This window comes from Protopterus annectens, chromosome 7.part0, assembly GCF_019279795.1.
Source record: "Protopterus annectens isolate FY-2018-M chromosome 7.part0, PAN1.0, whole genome shotgun sequence".
NCBI lineage: Eukaryota > Metazoa > Chordata > Ceratodontiformes > Protopteridae > Protopterus > Protopterus annectens.
In genome coordinates, this window is record NC_056739.1 from 1,681,256,014 (window position 1) to 1,681,279,675 (window position 23,662).

The window sequence follows — 23,662 nt, forward strand, 5'->3', positions numbered from 1 at the left end:
CTTTGTCAGCCATTGTCCCTTTGTGTTGGCCTGGACTTCAGAGAACTAGATACCAAACAGGAGAGGACCCAGGACCAAACCCTGTGGGACTCCACTAGTGACTGGTCGGCAGTCTGACTTGGAGTCAGCTGCTTTCACACTGTGGGTTCTATCTGTGAGCCAGTTTGCAACCCACCTAGTGATATAGGGGTTGATGCCTAGCATAGAGAGTTTTTCTATGATTCATGAGTGGGGAATAGTATCAAAGGCCTTGGCCAGATCAAGGTAGGTTGTATGAACCACCTTGCCTTCATCCACAGCTCTGGTGAATGACTCAAAGAAGTCGACCAAGTTGTGCAGGCATGATCTACCCTTTACAAAACCGAACTGTGTGGGATCCAGAGTTTGGAGAGTCCCTATATCCTTGTTTATTAGGTCCATGATGATGCATTCCATAGCTTTGCATATCAGACTCATCAGGCTAATGGGGGGATAGTTCCCAGGGTCTGTAGTCACTCCTCCTTTGTGGAGAGGGATGACTGCAGCAGTGCGCCACTTGGTAGGGACAAAGCCTGAGGTGAGGCTGTGACTGAACAGGGCACACAGGTGAGGTGCCAGTTCACTCAGTAGTTCATGTAGAACACAGCGAGGGATATTGTCAGGTTCCATAGAAGCAGTATTCTTGGCCTTGGACAGTGCTGCTTTAACCTGTGCAGTAGTAATACTGGGTGTCTGGCAATCTACTTGTACTGTGATTGGTCCTTTGGGGGGGATATGGGTAAAGTTGGCACTGAATCTGTCAGCCAGTATATTGGCAATATCTGTTGGCTCACTATAGGAGGTACCATTGTGCAGTAGCTCAGAGTAAATCTGGATATTGCTGTGAAGATTTTTTACATAACTATAGAAGGCCTTGTTGTTGTCTTTACTATCTTCTGCAATTCTGTTTTCATAGCTAGCTTTAGACGATTTGATGAGGGATCTCAACTTTTTGTTGAGGCTGATAAGGGAGTTTTTCCAGTCTTGGGACTTTACCTTATTTCAGATTGGCTTCCTTTTTTTTGGAGGAGAGCATCTTGGTTCTATTGGATATGGCAAGATCCATGCATTTGTGTACGTGTTCGTACAGTGCATTGGTGCAATATTTGGCAGTCATGCAACTATTCTCCATTTGTATGGGTGCCGTGAAGTTAGCCACCTCTGTTTTAAGGAGCCCAAAGTTAGATTTGGAGAAGTTTTTCATGGTGGTTACCTTTGCAGGGGGGGGGGGGAGATAAGGATTTCCAAGGTGATTAGTTTGTGGTCGGATCTAACCAGGGAGGAGTTGACTATTGGTATAGAGCAATGGTCACACATGTTAGTAATGACCAGGTCAAGGATGTTGTACCTCTAGTGGGGGTAAGAATGAGCTGGTCCTGGACACTGGAATTAATGAATTCCAGGAAACATTGGGCAAGTGTATTGGTACATGAGTACTTGTCCCAATTAATGGAGGGGTAGTTGAGGTCGCCCAGTATGAGAATGTTAGGTTGGACCCTAATATTCTCCAGGGCACTTAGGAACATGGAGTGTGACTCTTGGGACATGGTTGGGGACCTATAGTAGGCTACGACCTGAATTACTGTCTTACCCATTGTTAGCTGCACCTGAAGTATCTCTGATGCATTATGTTGGGCTACAAGTCTGGAGGTGTGTGCATCCTTTATGAATATGGAAAAATCACTGCCTTTGGAGCTTCGGTCCAAGTTCTGGGGTTGAAACATGTGGAATGAGTTATAGCCTGGTAGTGCAGGGTTGCTTTCTGCTGCCTTGAACCAGGTCTCTGTTACACCACAAATGTCGATGTTCTCCATTTTAAGGAGTGCTTCGAGCAAGTGCATTTTGAGATTTAGACTTCTAGCATTGAGCAGCATGACCCTCAAATTGCACTTGTTTGTAGCTGTTATGTGATAATTTGGTCTTTGGAACACAACCTAAAAAAGGCACTATAGGGGTTGCAAGAACTTTGGCCAGTAATCAGAAGCCCAGGGGTGACAGATGCAGGCCATATCTGGCAAAGCATCGAGGTCTGTCAATCATGTCATCCCAGGCAGACAGATACTGGTTCCCTTTAGAATGACACCAGAAACTTAGCCAGTTGTTGAAATCAATCATTTTCTGCTTGTACTGTGGTATCATTCTGGGTGATGGTAGGATGCTGCTCAGGGCTAGGGTCATACCAGCTTGGGCTACATAATCCGAGATCTCCTCCATGTCTCTTTTCATGTAGTCCAGGGAGGTATATCTCAGGTCATTCACACCCACATGTACAATGACAAGAAATGCCTGGGTGGGATGTGACTGAAGGCTCCAGGATATATGGAATGAAGCATTGCTGGTAAAATAAAATTAATGCAGTCTGCTGTTTGGAGAGTTGGTGACAGTGTAATTCATATTAAATTAGCAAAAGGCCTAACTGAGGAAATTAACCAAAATGGTGCAGCTCTTCGACAGAAGCCACGTTAAGAAAGAGAAAAAATAAACTCAATATGTACAAAAGTAGGGAAAAAATGAAAATGTAACTTTAAGCACTGTAGAAAAAAATCATCAAAGTCCAACATGGCTGCACCTTCCATATAAAGATTAGTACAAAAAGCACTGAGAATTGATGAAAACAAGGTGGACTAATTCTCAGCAGTAACAACTATTTATCCTACATTGATGTATGGAACCTTTTTCCCTATATAGTCAGGTAAATACCAGATGACAAGTATTATTTACTTTGCTGTAAGTGTGCATTGTGACATGGTATTAACGGCACTTACAAAAAGTAGCTTGTTCTCACCCTTCAACGATATGAACAGAGAAGGATGCTTTTATGCTAAGTGAAAAAATATTGACATGAGTTTCCTAGTCAAATGCTTTTAGCAATTACATTCCAAAATTAAAAAGAATTATGTTGGTTAATATTTACCATGCATTTCACAGCCTGCCAGCTCAAGTCTCATGGTACAGGCTTTGTTGCAGACTACAGGATAAATACGAACATACTGTGCAATAATAGGTGGTTCCAGAATATTGCGCTTGATTGAATCATTGTCTGTGTTTCCAGTGAAAATCTGTTTTGCAGATCAAGAAGAAAAATACAACAAAAATAATTTTGATTACTGTACAAATAAAATCAGCCATAGTTCTCAAAAGAACTGAAATCACAGTTCATTTTCAGTAAAATTGTTGCATTCTATGGCAGTACTGATTGATTATAATAAGTAAGGTTCAACTTGCAGTCTTGGGTGTAAAAGCTTAGGTCAAAAGAGAAATGTAATGTATGCAAAGCTCCAATGCACATGTAGCGTTGATATTTTTTCTTTCATTTTAATATACTTATGGAGGCATTTTGCAGTTTAATTCTACTTATTCAAAAGGAAGAAGTAAACTATCCACTTTCTCTGATATATTCATATACACCTCTACACCATGACTTGTAAAAGGTACTGTTGTAGTTATTAGTTGTAAATAGTATTACAGATGCAACCACATAAGTCAGTGCTCAAGTCATTATGTATAGCATTTGTTTCTGTAGGAATCTAAACCAGATGGCATGAAAAGCAAGCTGAAATTTTGCTTTAAAAGTATACTTGTTAGCTCTTTCTCAAGTGTACTTCCATCTATTTGATTTAAACTATAATAGAATATTTGTTGTTATAAGCTTAATTTAGCATTTTAGATAAACTAACCTAAACAGCGCTTCATTCCCTATGGTTAGTATCTGTTTTCACTAATAAATATTCTGAGTCGTTCCTGAAAAAAAATTGTTTCCTTGGCAGCACGTGATTTGCTCAATTTCAATGTGTGCCATTTTAACGTAATGTGATTTTTCTGTTTCTCCCACGTGTTCAATGGACTTTGTAAACCAGCGTGTATGTATCCCACCATCTTGGGCTGCCAATATTAACCTTTCATTTCTTGGTTTGAATTCACCCCTCCTAAACCATTCTGAATATGCAGAGAGGACGATACACTGGTCCATTAGACATAGTAGCCTATACATGCATGCATATTTAAACAGCTGGCAATATTTTATTGCATCTTCCTCTCCTGACTTTCCAGACAACAACTTAAAACGGCTGTAAGATGATGACCCTGGTGATGTCTCATTGGCAGACCACTAGATTCCAGGAAATAAAAAGCCATACTAAGGTTAACGTAGGACATTAACAAGAGATTATGTGTTATAAAATGCATACTGCCTGTATGTAGAGATTACTGCCACCCCTTAAACGCCACTTCAACATTTCAAAACTCAACAGAAGTTGAGATTAAAGGCACTAGCACCCTTTCCTAATGTAATAAACAATAGAGACAACAACACTGCTAATGACTCAAGGTGGTATTCATAGTCACTGCATGAATGTGGTAGGGTTATTTGCAATGTTTACGACTGAGCATAGCTAGCTAGCAATTCACAGAGGTCAATAATGGTAATGCATAATGACTGTGAATGAGTTTAAGAAAATTAAGTATAATGAGATGTAAATGAGAAAATGTGTAAAGCAGCATATGCTAATGAAGTGGTGATGTGATTCATAGTCCAATCGTGTGCCATATGCATATACATTCTTAAAAGGATTACTGCGTGTTTTCTACCTACTTTACAATCCACTAACCTACACATGTACAAGAACTTACATAACTCAAATTTTCCATCAGCGACCCCTACAGTAGTTTGACTAAGTAAGCACAAGCACTTTGTCGACACCAAAATGAAGCACTTGCCCCACAACCACTACAGTAGTTTGACCAAGTATTTGCTAGCACAAAATGTCAATAACACAAACATTTCTTGAAATGAAGTCAATAGTCTTACATTTTTCCCTTCCAGTCAGCTAATTAATTTCCCCTAACTCGAGTATTCTTCTAAATAATTGGTGCTTACTCACATATTTTCAGAATCCTTTATGCATTTTATATGAAAATGAGTCCCTTTGCACTTTTTTCTCTGTGAAGAGTAGTCATGCAGCAAAGTATATGGCACCGTATCCTTGTAAAAGCTCTCTCCCTAACACTTATGCCTTAAGTACTTTACGCTTTTGCTGTAGGGAGGCATGTTTAATCAAACTCCTCTACATTTCTGTAGTCAGTGAGAAAGACCACAGCTGACCTTATTTACATAATGACATAGCACTGCTTCACAAATCAATGCGACGCAAAATCTGACAGCAGGACTATGAACAGCACCCTCAATCTTAATGTAAAATAAGAGAGATAATATTAATTTTTTTAAATATTGTTCTGCACTGTGCTAGAAAAGACATAGGGCCGGATTCACGATGGCTTGCATGGAGTCTAAGAGTAGAGTAAGACCCCATGCAGCCATCATGTCCGACGAGTGATCCAGGAACAGGGACATGCAAGAGAGCTCCTAAAATGGCTCTTACACGGACAGGGCTCGGATATGCAAATTACCTCAACTGCAGCTGAAAGGCATGCAAATGAGGTATATTTGTGATTCAGGAAACCCGAACCCGTCCGAGTAAGAGCAGTGTTATTTGCAGAAATGTACTCAGTTGACAACTGAGTACCATTCTGCAAATAGCAAAACGGAGCAGTGACAGCTCCAAATAAAGGTTGCATCCAGTAGAGGAAGCATGCCAATGGCCAAATATACGGCCATTGGCAATGTTTCGCGATGTAATATGAAATAAAATTTTTAAAAAAATTTCTCCGATTTCTGATGTTTAAGCGTAGAGCAGCACCACTCAAACACACTGCGCTCTAAAAACCAGAAAACTAATAATTAAAATCCACAAATGTGGATTTTATTGAAATTCTTAATTTACAATGCAAGGGAATGGCAGGCTGAAGACAACATGGCTACCGAGTAGAGGTTGCTAAGGGGGGAACCCAGTCTAAGAGATGTAACCAAGCATTAGTAGGCAATCCTATGCAAATGAGGGTAATGATAGTGAATCCCAAGTCTACATAGCAAATGAGCACAGTCAGTGGAGTGTAAGACTAGGATAAGGGGAGTAACAGAGTAGGATATTGGTGACATCATGAGGGGGGTATGTATGAAAGAATATAAGCTCATTGGAGCAGAGTGGCATGTATTAGCTGTCAGTTGCTCATCACTGGAAGAGGTGTGTCACCAGGTATCCTAGCTAAATTCAAGAAATAGAAAGTGCATACCGTGGATATCACCAAAGTTTCTTGTAAAAGTGCTTACAATGTGTATGCGCGTGTGTGCACGCCTGTATATCCGAGTAAGACAGTGTGTGCGTGTTTAAGCAGGAGTAAGCATGGCTAAGAATGTGGAAAACTGTGTAAGTGCATTTGCACTTGTGTGCGTGTGTTTAAGCAGGAATTAGCAAATGTTAGGCAGTGTAAGCCTGTGTGCGCATGTTTAAACAGGAATTAGCTAGTGTAACTCCGTCTAAGCCTGTGTGCGTGCGTGTGCGCATGTTTGCGCTTGTGTGCACGGCACTGCCCCCCTGAGGAAATGGAAAGGGAAAAGGAAGCACAACAAACAGTAGGAAGTTAACCAGGGAGAATCAGCAGAGCTAGCAGGTGGAAATAATCAGAATGAGGCAATTACACAGGCAGTAAACCAGCCCAGCCCATCCCAGCACTTAAAACTCTGCAAACAACTTTTCACCATGTATTCCTCAGAGACACTGCAGCACTGCAGTAAGCTAAGAGAAGTGAATACTGAAAAGGCTTAACTGAGACAAAGAAATGTTAGGGTTTGCCATTGCTGTCATAAGGCGACATATGCAACATGCTGAGGGTGGTGACAATGTGAATGCTGCTGACCAACCCCCAGTGAGGAGACGGAGAAGAGTGTACAGGCCCAGGGTAACCTACCAGGGGCTACATGAGCTGGAGATAGTGGAGCGCTATAGAGTGGACAGAGACCTCATGCAGCAAATTGTTGAGCTGTGCAGGCCATGCCTCACACACAGACCCAACAGAGGGGAACCCATTCCAGTGGAAACCAAGGTATGTGTTGGCCTATGAATACTAGCAACAGGTACCTTCCAGAGACCAACTGGTGATATAATGGGGATATCACAGGCATCAGCATCCAGGGTACTGCACCAGTTCCTGTATGCCATGTCAGCACATGTCGGTGATCATGTATATTTCCCCAATTCCCGTGAGGTATTGGCCAGCAATATGCATCTCTTCCAGCAAATAGCAGAATACCCTGAGGTAGTGGGTGCAATAGACTGCACGCACATATGCATCAAAGCACCAGCTGGTGAGCAGGGTAGGGCCTACATTAACCGCAAGGGCTTCCCCTCCATCAATTGCCAGGGCGTGTGTGATGCCCAGGGCATAATAATGAATGTGTGTGCTGGCTGCCCTGGAAGCTACCACGATTCCCATATCTGGCATCTGATGCAGCTGTACCAGACATTTGCCAATGGGGACATCCCTCATGGTCACCTAGTGGGGGATGCTGGATATGCACTGGAGCTGTGGCTGATGACACCCATCAGAAATGCACATACACCTGAACAGAAGCACCATAATGAGGCACACGCACAAACACAAAATGTAATCGAGCATGTGTTTGGGCTGCTCAAGTCACGGTTCCGGTGCCTGGACACCTCTGGTGGAGCCTTGCAGTACTCACCAACTACATGTACCCAAATTGTCATGGTATGTGCTATGCTACATAATATGATCCTGCGAAAACAGCTGCAGCAGGATCAGCATAGGCCTGGGCCAAACAGCCCCCCACCATTGCCAAGGCCATCACAGGTGGAGCGTGACTCAGAGGAGGAACAACCTCAGCCTGTCCCAGTAGGCAGAAGGAGGCATGCCCAGTATGCTTTGGCCTTGGCAAAGAGGCAATGCATAGCACATACACTGGATCAGTAGGAACCCTGGACATGATAACTCTCCCTGACCCGCACATACAGTAAAAGGGATGCCTAACTTGACACTACCTGTTTTCAAACATGTATAGTGAGTGTACTATGTGCATCCAACATAGGCAGCCCTGCAGCACCACCTGAGGCATGATTGACTTGTGTTAAGCAATATAAAGCAGTGCTAAATAGCTTTGCCATTATGTAGTATGTGTAAACATAAGCATACACACTAACTGGCACAACTTTGGCCAATGTTGAGCAATATTGCCCAACATTCATCAATGCTGAAAACTGTTGAGCAGTGTTTGTCAAGTCTGGTCAAAGTTGGGCATAGTTGAGCAAAAGCAGGTAAACATGCACATATATGCTTAAGTGGACCTTAAGCAGTCTGTTCTGGTCAGTATGAAAAGTTAAAGCAGTGACAGGCCTCAAACCCAGGTTACTGTGCACTATAGTCACAGTACTGAACCACCAAACCACAACAGTATTTCACTGGTCAGCTTGTATGAAGACATGCTGATAAGTGTATACAAAGTGTGTCATGGAAACCCTGCAGTCACAGCATAATACATGTCAAGTTATGACACAAAAGTGAGCCCTGCAGTATAAATATAACTTGATTTCAAACACACATAGTACACAAGTTAATATTGGGCATGTTGACACATGGTAACAAATGTACTGGCCTCCAGACAGCAACATACTGAAAGGTCGGACATGCTCACACACTTAAATAAATGAAACAAATGTCAGGCAGCAAAACAGTGAATGTGCAAACTGGGCATGCTCACACACTTAGGCCTTGTCTGAGTGCAGCAGTGGGCCAGACATATCTGGCAGTTCACCTGTTAACCCAGGAACCTCTCCCTAGCCAACAATCCTGCCTTGTGCACACAGTTATAAGACAACAGACACATATATAACATCTGGTAATACTGTCATAATCAAATATGTACAACAGATAAATAGGTTGTACATAGAAAGTGGGAAAGTAAAGAGGATAACAAATCTGCTGTCAGTATCATCAATAAACAATGTGCACTCCAAACATTATCATAGGTACATAGGTTCATAGGTTGATACTAGGTATCAGCCCTAGGGCATTCAGAAGCCTAGCCAGAGTGTGTATGGCTGTCACCACCCTGTGCCTTTGAATAATAGGTCACACAAGATAGCCATTGTATGGTTAGTGTACTGTGCCTCTGTCTAGCAGGGACCCAGAAGAGATCCCAGGGGTAAACGTATGATCACCCATCCACTTGTCAGTATTTCCCTTGAAGAGGGTCAGTGAGGGGCTCTGCCTAACTTGGACTGGGATGTCGTTTCTGAGTGAGGGGAGCTTCTGGGATATGAATCTGTCCCTCCAGCGTGTCCTATTAATTCTGTAATGAGGTAGAATTCCTGGAGCGTGTAACTGTAAGGGATTCTGATATCCTGAGGTGGAGCATGACCAACAAGTCTGGGCTGGACATGGATGCATACAGCAGGCAAAGATTGCATCTGGGTAAGCATTAAGCAACTGAGTACAGCTGGTGTTTCTGTAGCTGAACTGTGTAGGGCATCTGTATGAGTCTCCTGTTCCACTTGGTGAGGTACCTTTGGAGTCATGACAGTTGTTGCAGTGTTGGGTAAGGTACATCCCAAATGGGACAGTGTACTCAAGTATGGGTGTGATGAGTACAGGTGCACAATGACCTCTCTGGATTTAGATGTGTAACCTTTTGGGATAAGGTGGGCTATATAGAAGGTCTACCTAACCACTTTGCCAATGTGATATTCAGAGGAGAGATGAGTATCTAATGTGGACCCCAAATCCATATGTACATCTTCTCTATGTAACGGATTACCACCTATGTGTTAATCTGTGTGCACTTTGTCACTCACAAAGGGGATGTGTATGCATTGTATGGCACTTAGTTGTAGGCTATGGCTCTGGCACCACTTATCCATCTCTGGGAGTGCATGTGTCAGCTGTAGAGTCGATTATGGCAACCGGTCTGCAGTAATCTGTGAACCTGGTCAGCCATACTCCCCCTGTGTTAGCCTGTACCTCGCAGGAATATATACTGAACAAGACAGGTCCCAGAACTGAGTCTTGTGGGATTTCACATGTAACTGGTGTAGAGTTTGACATGGCACCTGCACTTCTGAACATGTGGGTGCTATCCCTGTTCAAGTTTGCAATCCATCTTTGGGCATATGTGTTGATATGTAAGCTGGTGAGTGTATCTAAGATGCCCGAGTGTGGTATTGTGCCAAAGGCATCTGTGAGGTCCAGGTAGGCTGTGTGGACTACCTTCCTTATGTGTATGGCCCTGGTAACTGATTCAAAGAAGTCGGCAGGTGCAAGAGGCAAGATCTGCCCTTAACAAAGGTGAATTGGGTAGGATCCAGTGTCTGGAGGTTGTCGACATCTGTAAATGTGTCCCAGGATGATACTCTCCATAGCTTTGCAGACCAGACTAGTCAGGCTTATAGGCTGATAGTGTCCAGGGTCCCTTGTGGCATCACCATTGTGGAGCGGGACCACTGTTGCTGTATGCCATTCCTTGGGTACATATCCTGTAGTAAGTCTGATACTGAACAATGATGTTATGTGAGTGTTATGTTCTTCATGAAGCATGTATAAGAAGCAGCCTTTGACACCATCTGGACCCATCGATGCTGTGTTATTGCTTTGGAGAGGGCAGCTCTCACATGTCCATCTGTAATTTCAGGGAGGCTACACTCTGTTGTCAGGGACATTAGTATGTGTGGGGGATAGGGGTTAGGAATATGCACTGAACCTGTCTGCTAGGATTTTGGCAATGTGTGTGGGTTAAGTGTCCTTCATTGTCATTATGCAGTAACTCAGAGCATATCTGGGAGTTGCCACCCAGGTTTATGACATAACTAAAGAAGGCCTTGTGATTGCCTTTAGTGTCATGTGCAATTGTACTGTCGAAGCTGGTCTTACATGATGTTATGACTGATTGTAGCTTCTTGCTAGTACTGATCAGAGATGCCTTCCCTTTGTGGGAGACTGCTCTATCATGTAGTAGCCTCCTCCTTTTCTTGCATAGCTTATTTATGGCCGGGGTACACCAGACAGGTCACCTGCCTTTAGAGGAGTGAGTCTTGGAGTCATGTGTGATAGCATGATCCATGCTTTCCTATAGGTGTCCATACAATGGGTTTCTAAAGGATACTGTGATATGAGTCATAGTTCCCAGTGGCCCGGGGGCTTTGAAGGAAAACACCTCTGTTCTGAGAAGTATGATGTTTGCTTTTGAGAAGTACCTCACAGAGATTACCTTGGCTGGGTGTGGGGACGGGATATGGATGTCCGGTGACATAAATGTATGGTGTGACCTTACCAATGATGGGTATACCTCTGGTGTGGAACGTAGAGTCCCCATGTTGGTGATGACCAGGTCCAATATGTATACCCCTCATGTGGGGGTGTTGACCACTTGTTCCATTGCATTTGAGTTGATATATACGAGGAACCATTATGCGAGGGTGTTGGGGCTTGAGTAGTATTCCCAGTAAATGTCTGTCTACTTCAGGTCATCCAATATAATGTTGTTTGTAAACACCTACATATTCTCCAGTGTTCTGTTCTCAGGAAAGCTGAGTGTGGTCTGTAGCAGGCTACAGCCTGAAAGGCAGTTTAGGCCACTGTTACTTACACATGGATGGTCCCCAATTATTTGTGCAGTGCTACTATCCTGGAGGTTTGTGTATCATTGATGTATATGGATACTCCCCTCCCTTTGTGGTGTGGCCTGGTTATTGTGTCAGAAAACCATGGTATGATGTGTAACCTGGTAGTGCTGGGGTGCTGTCGGGAGCCTCGAACCAGGTGACTGTTACTGCACAGATATTTATATTCTCCATACTGAAGAGAGCCTTGAGTGCATGCAGTTAGAGGTGTACACCTCTGGCATTGAACAGCATTACCCTTTGTTAATTTTACCTGGTATTGTCTATGGAATGGGATTTGTCATGTGAGCCTTGACTAAAAAAGGCACTATGGGGGTGCCACGTGCCTTAGCCAGTATTCAAAAGCCCAGGGGTGTCAGGTGTAAGGCGTCCCTAGTGAAGCAATGTGGCATGATGAGCATGTCATCCCAGGCCAACAGACACTGGATCCCCTGTGAATGACACACATATGTTAGCCGACTGTTAAAATTGATCATGTTGTCTTTATACTGTGGCATAATTTGTGGTGAGGGTAAGATGCTACAGAAGGATAGGGTCATACCGGCCTGGCCTACATGATCATAGAGCTCCTGTATGTCTCATTTCATGTAGTCCAGGGAGGAACGTCTCAGGACATTCACACCAGCATGGACAATAATGGAGTCATATCTGTACTTGCTTTGGAGTGACCTGAGTGCATGTGTTATGTGGTGGATCCTGGCACCCGATAGACAGCTTACAGTGACCTTCACTTTGGTCAGCCTGGTGTGTGGGACATCAGTGTGTCTGACAATACAGTCACCTATCACAGGTGTATTAGGTGTGTTGTTTAGCCTTAAGGGCACTGACTGTGTGGCACAGTGACATTGTGTACTTTGTGATATGTGGGTATACTGGTGGAAAAGCAGTTGTCTGGGTGTCTGCTTTGGGGGTCTTTGCTGCTTAGGCAGAGGTTTATTTAGAGCCTCTGAGTATGTGATTGTGTGTTTATGATTATGTGTTTATGTGTTATGTGACACTGGAGTCATAGTGTGTGTGGTTACCTTCTCCTCCTGATAGACTGTGCCAGTCATGGGCCTAGAGAGCTCAGCCTCCAGTTTGTCCATAGAGTTGCATCTCTCACAAATATCCGAGTTTGTTTGGAGGAGGGGAGGGTTGTCTGTGTACATAAGGCAGTTGTAACATTTACTGACAATCCCCATATTCACCAGCTGGACCGGAGAGTACACACAAAGCCGACCCTCGGACATGTCAGGATACTATGATGAAATACTCATTTGACTGATCAAAAAGGATCAGTACGGTGTTAAGTGTGTAAAAGAGTATAACATGGGTTTAGTGCCTATGTTTCTTGGTGTTTGGTAGGATTATCTGTGAAGGAGTCCAGACAGAACTATGGCACTTCCCTCAGCTATGTCATACATAGCAATGTACAGTCATATATGTCCTGAGTCAGGGCCAACTGTAAATGACTGACAATGCCAACATCCCCTGCCACACAAGGCCATACATACATAGCCACCTCCCACTGTCAAAAGGCCATATCATCATAGCAGGGGATATCACATTTAGATTGGATATACAGATCCTTCCAAAGCTGAACACATGGCAACGAGTGGATTACAATGTATCCCATATGTGTCATACGTGAACTGCAGAACAAACAGACCCTGCACCTGAACAGTAAAGCATATAGCGTGTCATGTTAATGCGTACTTCACTAGTATCATAACATAGTTAGGTAGGGGTTTGAATCCTGCAATTGCTGAGTGTGTGTGTGTGGGGGGGGGGGATCTGTGATTTCCTTAGAGAGGAGTGTCCATTTTGGTGAGTAGGAAAACACCTGACAAGTGTTATATTCCCCTTTGGCAAGTCTGAAGATGTCAGCATCCTACAAATATAGCAGTGGAAATGAAAAATCCCAGTAAAGCATATAGCGTGTCATGTTAATGCATACTTCACTAGTATCATAACATAGTTAGGTAGGGGTTTGAATCCTGCAATTGGTGTGTGTGTGTGTGTGTGTGTGTGTGTGTGTGTGTGTGTGTGTGTGTGTGTGTGTGTGTGTGTGAAAACATCTCACAAGTGTTATATTCCTCTATGGCAAGTATGAAGATGTCAGCATCCTACAAATATAGCAGTGGAAATGAGAAATCACAATAACGCATATAGTGAGTCATGTTAATATGTACTTCACTAGTATCATAATATAGGTAGGTAGGGGTTTGAATCCTGCAATCGTTGAGTGTGGGGGGTGTGTATGTGTCTGTGTGACTTCCTTTGAGGGGGATGTCCTTTTGGAGACTAGGGAAATACCTTAAATTAGATATATTGCTCTTTGCCAAGTGTGATGATGTCAGCATCCTACAAATATAGTGGTGGAATTGAAAACCCCAATAAAGCATATAGCACGTTGTGTTAATGTAATAACATAGTTAGGTAGGGGGTTGAATCCTGCAATTGCTGAATGTGTGTGTGTGACACTGTTGGTCAATGTGATCTATGCTTTTCTTTTACTACGGTATGACATATCAGAAAGCAAACAGTATGTGCATTGCACACATCAGGTATCTGTGTGGCAAATACATATATGTACATGTGACATCAAGTAGTACATAGGTGTGTAGCCTGCATACTACATGAATACATTTCTTACCTGTGACAGAATGTGCAGCTGCTTCTCAGATCATAGGTCACAGGGGGTATGTATGTGACAAGGCCGGCCACTGTAGTGATCTATGGCCATAGTCATCTGTGTCACACACACCCATGACAGTTTATATAGACTACTGTGAGTAAGGGTACATGCCTGGGGTATATGTCAGACATGTTCATACACAACAAGGTCTGGCAATAATGGACAGTCATTATAGGTGTACGACAGACTTGTGGATATGCATACAGGCCCCTTATTGCTTATGTGATACATGAAGGGACTTCAGAATACCTTTGGATATGTGGATACCAAAGGACAGAAGACATAACACTTGGCTGTACGTACACATCGGTACCCAACATATATGTCGGAGGTTACCACCTATGTGGTACTGTCATAGGTTCATAGGTAGATACTATGCTATTGGCCCTAGGGCCCATACAAGCCTAGCCAAAAATGTACCCTGGCTTTCGCCACCCACAAAAATTATTTTCCTATGCCCGTCGAGCAGAGCCACAGAAGTGATCCCTGGGGTGAATTGACCATTTCCCATCCACTCATCAAGATTTGTCTTGAAGAGTGCTAATGAGGTGCTCTGTTTGACATAGATAGGTAGTCTGTTCCAGAGTATGGGAAGTCTCTGGGACAGGAATCTATCCCTCCAGCATATTCTGTTTATTGTGGTGACAAGGTTTAGGTCCCTAGAGCATGTAGCTCGGAGGGATTGGGATTTCTTTAAGTGGAGCATGTCCAACAGATCTGGGTTTGACATAGCTTTGTATGTTAGGCAGAGATCGCCCCTGAGTAGGTGATATGCGATGGAGTAAAGCTGTAGTTATTTGAGACAGTCTGCGTAGGGAATCTGTTAGAGGCCAGTAATCCTCTATGTGAGGTACTTCTGTGGTCTTTCCTGTTGTTGTAGATGTCTTGTGAGGTACATAACAAAAGAGCCATTATACTCTGTAATGGGTCTAATGAGTGATGAGTAGAGGGGAACAATGACCTCTTTATTTCAGGATGAGAATCCTTTTGTGATGAGATGACCCATGTAGATGGATTTCCTGACCGCTGTGGCGATGTGATTATCAAAGGGGAGACTACTGTCCACCTGTGTCCCAGGGTCTGTTAACACATTTTCAGCTTAAGTAGACTGCCAGCTATGTGGTAGGCCTTGGCTACAGAGGTTTTTACCAAAGGGGATGACAATACACTGTTTGGCATTGAGCTTCAGGACATGGCTTTGACACCAGGTATTTGTCTCAGGGAGGCCCTTTTGTAGTTTGTCTACATCGTTAGGAGTTGTGATTATGGCTCCTAGTTCGCAGTCATCTGCAAACATTGTCAGCCAAAGACCTTCTGTGTTAGCCTGCACTTCAGAGAAGTAAATACCAAACTGGAGAGGACCCAGGACTGAACCCTGTGGTACTCCACTTGTCAGTGGTCTGATGTCGGATTTGGAATCCGCTACATCCACAGTGTGGGTGCTGTCTGTGAGCCAGTTGGCAGCCCATCTTGTGACATAGGGGTTTATACCTAGTTTAGTGATCTTAGCTAGAATTCCAGAGTGGGGGATGGTGTTGAAAGCATTGGCGAGATCTAGATAAGCTGTGTGAACCATGTTACCCTCATCTATGGCTTTGGTGACTGGTTCAAAGACGTCAGTCAGGTTTAGGAGACATGATCTGCCTTTTAAAAATCCAAACTGGGTAGGGTCCAGAGTTTGAAGATTACCAATGTCTTTGTTTCTGAGTTCCACAATGATACGTTCCATGGCCTTGCAGACCAGGCTCTTCAGGCTAATGGGCCGGTAGTTCCCGGGGTCCTTCATGGCTCCACCTTTGTGGAGTGGTATAACCATCGCAGTGCGCCATTCAGTGGGTACAAAGCCTGAGATGAGACTATGATTGAACATGGTACTTAGGTAGGGTGCCAGTTCATTCTGTAGTTCGTGTAGAATGCAGCCTGGGATATTGACAGGTCCCATGGATGTTGTGTTCTCAGCTTTGGAGAGTGTGTGTTTTACCTGTGCAGCCGTGATTATAGTAACTTTGCATACATCCGGTATACAGATGTGCCCTCTAGGGGGTGAGAGGGGGGTAAAGTTAGCACTGAACCTATCTGCTCAGATGTTGGGAATATCAGTTGGTTCTGTATATTTAGTGCCATTGTGCTGTAACTCAGAGCAGATCTGAGTGTTTCCATTTAGATTCATGACATAGCTATAAAATGCTTTGTGGTTGTCTTTAGAGTCAGTGGCAATTTAGTTTCCATAACTAGCTTTGGAGGATTTTATGAGGGATCCCAGCTTCATACTGAGGTTGACCAGGGAGTTCCACCAGTCATTAGTTTTTACTCTTTTTTGCAACAGTTTCTTTCATCCGTTGTAGAGTTTGTTTATGGCAGAGGACCACCAGATTGTCTACCCTTTTCTTGGAGGATAACATCGTGGTTCTATTAGGGATAGCATGCTCCATGCACTCATGTAAGTGCTTATAAAGTGCATTTGTGTAGGAATCAGCAGTCACTAGCCTGGATGTGTGGATATCCTTAATGAATATGGACACGCCTCCGCCTTTAGTGCTTCGTTCAGGGTTATGTGGCCAAAAGGTGTGGTATGAATTGTGGCCTGGTAATGCAGGGGTGCTCTCTGGAGCTTTGAACCAGGTCCCTGTCACTGCACAGATGTCAATGTTATTGTAATCCTAAGGGCGACAGGTGCAGACCATCTCTGGCAAAGTATCGTGGTCTGTCGATCATGTCATCCCAGGCAAATATTGGATCCCCTTAGAATGACACCAGAAGCTTAGCCAATTGTTGAAGCCAATCATTTTGGCCTTGTACTGTGGTATCATTCTGGGTGATGGCAGGATGCTATTCAAGGTTAGGGTCATACCTGCCTGGTATACAAGATTGGAGAGCTCCTCGATGTCTCTTTTCATGTAGTCCAGGGAGGTACGTCTCAGGTAATTCAAACCAACATGGACAATGACAGTGTCATACTTGTACTTATTGTGGAGTGACCTGAGTGCATGCGTTATGTGGTGGATCCTGGCACCTGACAGGCAGCTGACAGTAACTTTCTCCTTGTTTAGTCTAGTGAGTGGAACATCAGTGTGCCTGACTATAGAGTCACCTATGACTAGACTGTTGGGTATGTTGTTATGCCTTATGGGCTGTGGTTGAGTGACACACTGAGTTTGTGGGCTATGTGTCATTTGGGTTGTGTTGGGGGGTGGAGTTTGCTTGCGTTTATGCTTCAGATGTGTCTGATGCTTGGGCAGGTTTCTATTGAGAGCCTCCACAAATGTACGTGTGTGTTTTGTGTTTCTATGTGTGTGTTTTGGTGGTGTAGGTTTTGAGGGACTATGTGATGAGTGTGGCGTGGTGCAAGTGTTTACCTTCACCTCTTGACTGTCTAGTCCAGTCATGGGTGAAGAGAGCATTGCTTCCAGTTTGGCTATATCAGTGCATCTCTCATAGGTTGTAGTGTTGGGTGGTAGGAGGAGAAGGTTGTCTGTGTACATGAGGCAATTGCTGCATTGCCCCAAGATGCCCAGATTCTGTCAGGATACTATGCATAGTAAATGTGGATGACAATTCTATAGTCGGCTTACAGCTCTGCAGCATGTGTTGGACAACAGGCATCTGTCTGTATGATACCCTTGTGTAGGATATATGTCCCATCTGGAGAATGTATTGTAGGCCACTGCATGCATTTCCAGACATGGATGGACATATCCCTAGTGTGTTTGCATGCACCTAAGGGGCTATATGCCAAACATGTGTGGGCCCAGAAACAGGTAGCGGGCAATACCACTGGGTACTGTTATAGTATAGTACCGGAAGGATACAACTGTTACTGAGTTCACTACATCTGTGTGTCACTTGTCTGTACATCATCTGATAATTGTTTATAGTCAGGCTGATGAGGTTGTGTATGCTACCAGAATGCTAAACAGTGACAGTTAGTAACAGTATCACCCACAGCAGAGTGTCAAACCATGTCACAAATACATGTGTATCCATTTTAGAACATATCTGTAGTAGAATGCATACTGGCCACCAAGAGATACTCTGAGATGTTAACACTGCATAATACAGGGTATGTCACATGCCCCATGTGTCCAGTATGCACATACATGCAGACAGTGCACCCCCACCATGTTCACAGATGTACACCTGCAAAGCTGTACTGCACACGTCACACACGTACTGTCCACTCACTAACACATGCTGCCAACACTACATACTTCATCCACGTGGCACATGGGCAAACAAGACATACTCAGACATAACACAGGTGTACACAATACGACATTGACAATCATAGCTTCGATGCACCATGCCTGCTCAGATATACCTACAAGGATATCATTACACTTTCCCGTCGACAATCTGCTAACATTGCTACACTGCTACAAAGTCATCCTGTGCATCAGCACCGTGTTAGCCTGTTCCTGCATCAGTGTTAGAGATGACAGGAGGTGGCACAGGTCTCATCATATGCACAGGGTGTGTTGCCGGTTTGCCAGAGCCCGACACTGACCCATCCAATCAACATGTTTGTGTGTGCATGTGTGTGTGCATGTGTGTGTGTGTGTGTGTGTGTGTGTGTGTGTGTGTGTGTGTGTGTGTGTGTGTGTGTGTGTGAGGGACAACAGTATAGCATGGGCCAGTGTTGATGTGATGTGTGTGCGTCTGTGTGAGCCCTAGGTGTTTGGTTTATGTTTGTGTGTCTGCATGCACACAGCTCCACCATGTGGCTGCCATATACGGGAGGTTGTGGGACAGCCACAGACTGTACCTGCCAGGCTGTACAGATCATTGTCTCTGGGCATGGACACAGACATGGAACCTGTGCCTGGCAGGGGTGCTACGGACAGTATCGGGTACCAAGCCTGACTGGGTACTATCATCAGAGGCAGAGGTATGTCGACTGGAGCTACGTCCCTGCTGGGACTGCCCAGAGCCACATGCATGTGCTCTACTAGGACGGTCAATGGACAGGCCAGCCCCAGCATTGCTGGGGCTGGTACTGGCACTACGGGAGTGGCTGTGATCTGTGTGTCATCCACGACGACTGCCAGCTGCTGATGTTGCTGGCATGTGTCTGCGTCAACGTCTCAGCCATCCTGCACGGTCCTGGCTCATGGAAAACACATTTTGGAGGGCATCTAATGTCTCCCCCCAATGTCTATCAATGACCTCGGTGTAATTACGTATGGCACCAGCAAGGTCACGGATACTGTCATTGATAGCGGTGTTATGGGCCCTCTGCACCCTTAGTCCCTGTCTGGTGTACCGTTCCATACGTGCCTGTGCCTGCATTACAGCCTGGAACATAGCTAAGGTTGTAAGACCTGTGGGGGCACGTCTGCCAGGGGCAATACGACCAGCGGTGCTCCCACGAGAACCCCTGGACATCTATGTGGTACCATTCCATGGATCTGGGTATGGATGCTGTGAGGGGATGCATGTGCCATGGATACCACAATCTCCTGGTCAATGCCAACTGTATGCTGTCCCTTGGCTATGGCCATTGGTGATGAGGGATATATTGGCAGTATGAGTGTGCGCATAGATGGGGTTGAAAGCTGTGTACTGTCAATTGGTGGACCAACAACAGACCCTGTCAAACCTGTCTGTGCCACAATACATGTCTCATCATCTCCACTGTTTGTGGCAGTGACTTCAGGTTCCCTGTTGCATTCAGCCAGGCCAACCTCTGCACCTGTGAGAGTAAGACAGGAAACACACTTTACAATCTGTACATGATGTTATCACACATGCACACATGCACACATGAACACATGCACACATGAACACATGAACACATGAATACATGCACACATGAGCACACATGAACACATGCACACATGAACACATGAACACATGCACACATGCACACATAAGCACATGAGCACATGCACACATGCACACATTCACACATGAACACATGAACACATGCACACTCCTCACTACAGCAGATACACACACACAACAGCAATCCAAAACATACTCAATAGTGGTTGAAGGTGGGTGACAGTATCACAAGGCAAACAGTCACGTCACACGTGTCAGCATGCAGAATAAGTGTTGATCAAGTCCATGCAGTGTGACTGTAGACAGCCCTAGTTAATGACAGTGTACATGGTTGTGGTGCATGTGTGTACTTGTTCATTGATTGCCTACACCCTGGAACACAATATGTACAAGGAAACAACATTGTTGTGCAAGTATTATAAGCTCTGCAATGTCTTGTGCACCATCACCCACAGGTATACATACCATGGCTGCATGTGTTATATGTGTGTCACATAGAGTTCCATGTCTGATTGCAGTGTCTGTGTCTGTAGCAGATAATCGTGGACACAGGTGTAGCACATGCATGCTATGTACACACACGGGATGAGTGGTGCATGTATACATGATGGAATACCAATCCTGGACATGGCCATTGTACAGTGGTTATGGTGAGTGTGGGTCATATTCCAGATATGCCAGTGCCAGCCATGACATTGCATGGTACATGATTGCAACATTAAACATCACACATACCCAATGTGTGTCATGTGACCTATATACCCAATGGCATTCCAGGACATATATGTGTCACTTTGTACAGAATGCGACTGCTATGCATATTGTGTATAGTTGCATATGTTTGCACACACACAACATGCTATGCATAATGTGTATAGGTGCATATGTGTGCACACACACAACACTGAGGTGCAAAGCAATGACAGCTATGTGTAGTACTGTGGTCATTGTAACTGTATGGGGTATAGTACCATTAGCCATCATCATCATGCATCATGTGGTCACTCAAGGCCACTAAAGTGTGCTAGACCACTGCCTAGCATGCTGTACCTGATCTGCAGTGCTGTGGCTAAGTTCACAATTACATAGCCACATTGTACACGGGTGTGTGAGGTGCCCAATAGGGAGCATTGCCTAACATGACTGTGTTATGTGTTGAAGAGTGTTGCACAGCCCCATGCTAGGCCCCTACCCCTCAGGTATATTATGTGTGGTGTGTGGATGACATGTGGGATACTGAAGTGTGACCTGGCAGCGGGTGTCCGGTTACGCTATGTGTAGCATGTTGAGGTGTACTGCGTATGACAAACGTGTTATATTGTGTACATGTGTGTCAACTATGCCTATCCAATGTGCAGTACAGTGTTACTACATTTGTGTCTGATGCTCTGTGCATTGCATGTGATTGAGGCAGCTACTGACTTTACTGAAATGTTTAACGTCTCACAGCAAACATGCACAGCATGCATTATGCATAGGTGTGTTACATGTACATGACCTACACCTCTCCTATGCCATGCACATTTCAATACCAATTTTAAAGTGTTAACACACTCACCAGCATGTATCGTCTGACCTGCTGTCACACCAGAGGGACCTACAAGAATATGACACAGTTTGTCAGTGGCCACAACTGTGGCATTGCTACTGTGAGTGTGCTAAACTACAGTAGAACAACAGGCATAGGTGTACAGATACTATTCCATATATCAGTATTGCACACAATAGGCAGCACAACTGCTAAACACACAGTACACATCTCACATATGCATAATCTAACAATACAGGTAACAGTAGTCTACAGCTAGGGCATGTTACCTGCACACTCCATGTCATCATACTGGGTGGCTCCGGCCTCCATGATGACACATGTGTGATGCTGTTGCTGCTGTAGGCCAGGAGCCAGCACACTTAGGAGCAGCTCCTCCACTTTGGTGAGGGGGGGTGTATGGCCACCCCACCACCTGTGGCAAGCTGTTGTCTATGGATAGCAGATGCATGCCGCCGGACATGTCTAATTAAATCACTGCAGTGATGGCGTACCTGCTCAGATGTCCGGTTATGCATGCCTATGTCATTTACCTGACGAACAAGATCTTGCCACAGTGCAGTTCGCACATGCTGGTGCTGGCTGGTACTGGAAAACAGCAGGGTATAGTGCTGCACCAGGCTGTGGTGTATTTCCTGTTCCTCTGTGGCTGTGTAGGAGGGATTCCTTTGATGAGCCATAACCCTGGAAGACAATTAAATGATATGTGTGAGCAAGTCATGTGGCACACTTAACATTATACAGTACAGATATCAGTTAACTGCCATATATAGCATCTGTTCATCTGTCAGAGGATACACACATTTAATACCACATATCAGTGCTCAGCCCACAACTGGCTGACAGTGCCTGCCAGACTCCATATAACAAACCAGTATACACCAATACTTGGCACACTGTTTGGGATACAATGCACAACCTCGCCACGGGGGTACATATCCAGCTAATGCATGAAGAAATATGTCATCCATTGCAATGAATGTGAAGTACAGTTACAGTATTACCAGTAACCCATCCTAGTCGTTGATGCCATACCCCTGTCTAACATATGTGCACAGTTAATATAGCTGGCATACTGCTGTAACAGAGTATACATGTTGCTAGGTACACACGCAAACCCTGTAGCACACATGTGATTGCGGACATGGTACAGACATAATTACACACACATCAGACATACATACAACACACAAATGTATGCCGACACAGATGAGCATTACCTGTGTACCTTACAGTACTGTGTGCCCCTACTTACAGATACCTATGCCTGAGGTATGTAATCTGTGCAGACTACAGGAAACACACAAGACAGTGTTACCAGGGAATGTGAACATACACCATACTGTGCTGTTTAGGCTTACAGCTTCAGGTAGTACAACAGTTCAAATGTCAGCTGGATTCACCAGCAGTACCACTTACTGAGCATACATGTATTGCTTCAGCCTACAATGGGACACCACAGTTGTACACAAGGAACTACGTCACAACATATGCCATCCTACTATGTCTGCATCCCAATAACTGACACATATTTCTCTGGCCTCACACCTAGGACACAAACTACCATGACAGAAACAACCTCACACTAAGCTATCACACCTTTACAGACCTTGCACACATTCACTGTCACATTCATTCCACCTCACATAGCAGGTACTGCACTGAGTACATGTGTGTGCATTGTGTCATTATACATATATATATAAATATATATATATATATATATATATATATATATATATATATATATATATATACATATCTACATATATTTATATATACATATCTATATATATCCAAATATATTCATATATATCTATATATGTATATATCTATATATATCTATATATGTATATATCTATATATCTACATATCCATATATCTATACATGTGTGTATATATACATATATATATATATTTATACATACATGTAAACATCCATTGCTGTACATATACCTGCACATATAGGCACATATACTGCCCACCTTTCATGGTGGGGATATCAGTTATGAAACAGTTGTGAGACATACAATTATGTAATAATATTGCACAGTGTTGTGCAGAATGCATTTTGCTGTCCTCAGGCCATATAGCTGTAGCAGGCCTCACTGG

General features: G+C 44.0%; 1 protein-coding gene across 2 annotated transcripts in view; it reads right to left on the reverse strand.

The window, feature by feature from the left end:
• The window catches only part of MFGE8 (milk fat globule EGF and factor V/VIII domain containing), an 873,429-nt gene that overhangs the window by 200,088 nt on the left and 649,679 nt on the right, over nt 1-23,662 (reverse strand). For both annotated transcript variants that reach the window (XM_044078195.1, XM_044078194.1), the window contains exon 8: nt 2,933-3,077. In XM_044078195.1, the coding sequence (XP_043934130.1) occupies nt 2,933-3,077 (145 nt within the window). The remainder of the gene's footprint in view (nt 1-2,932; nt 3,078-23,662) is intronic.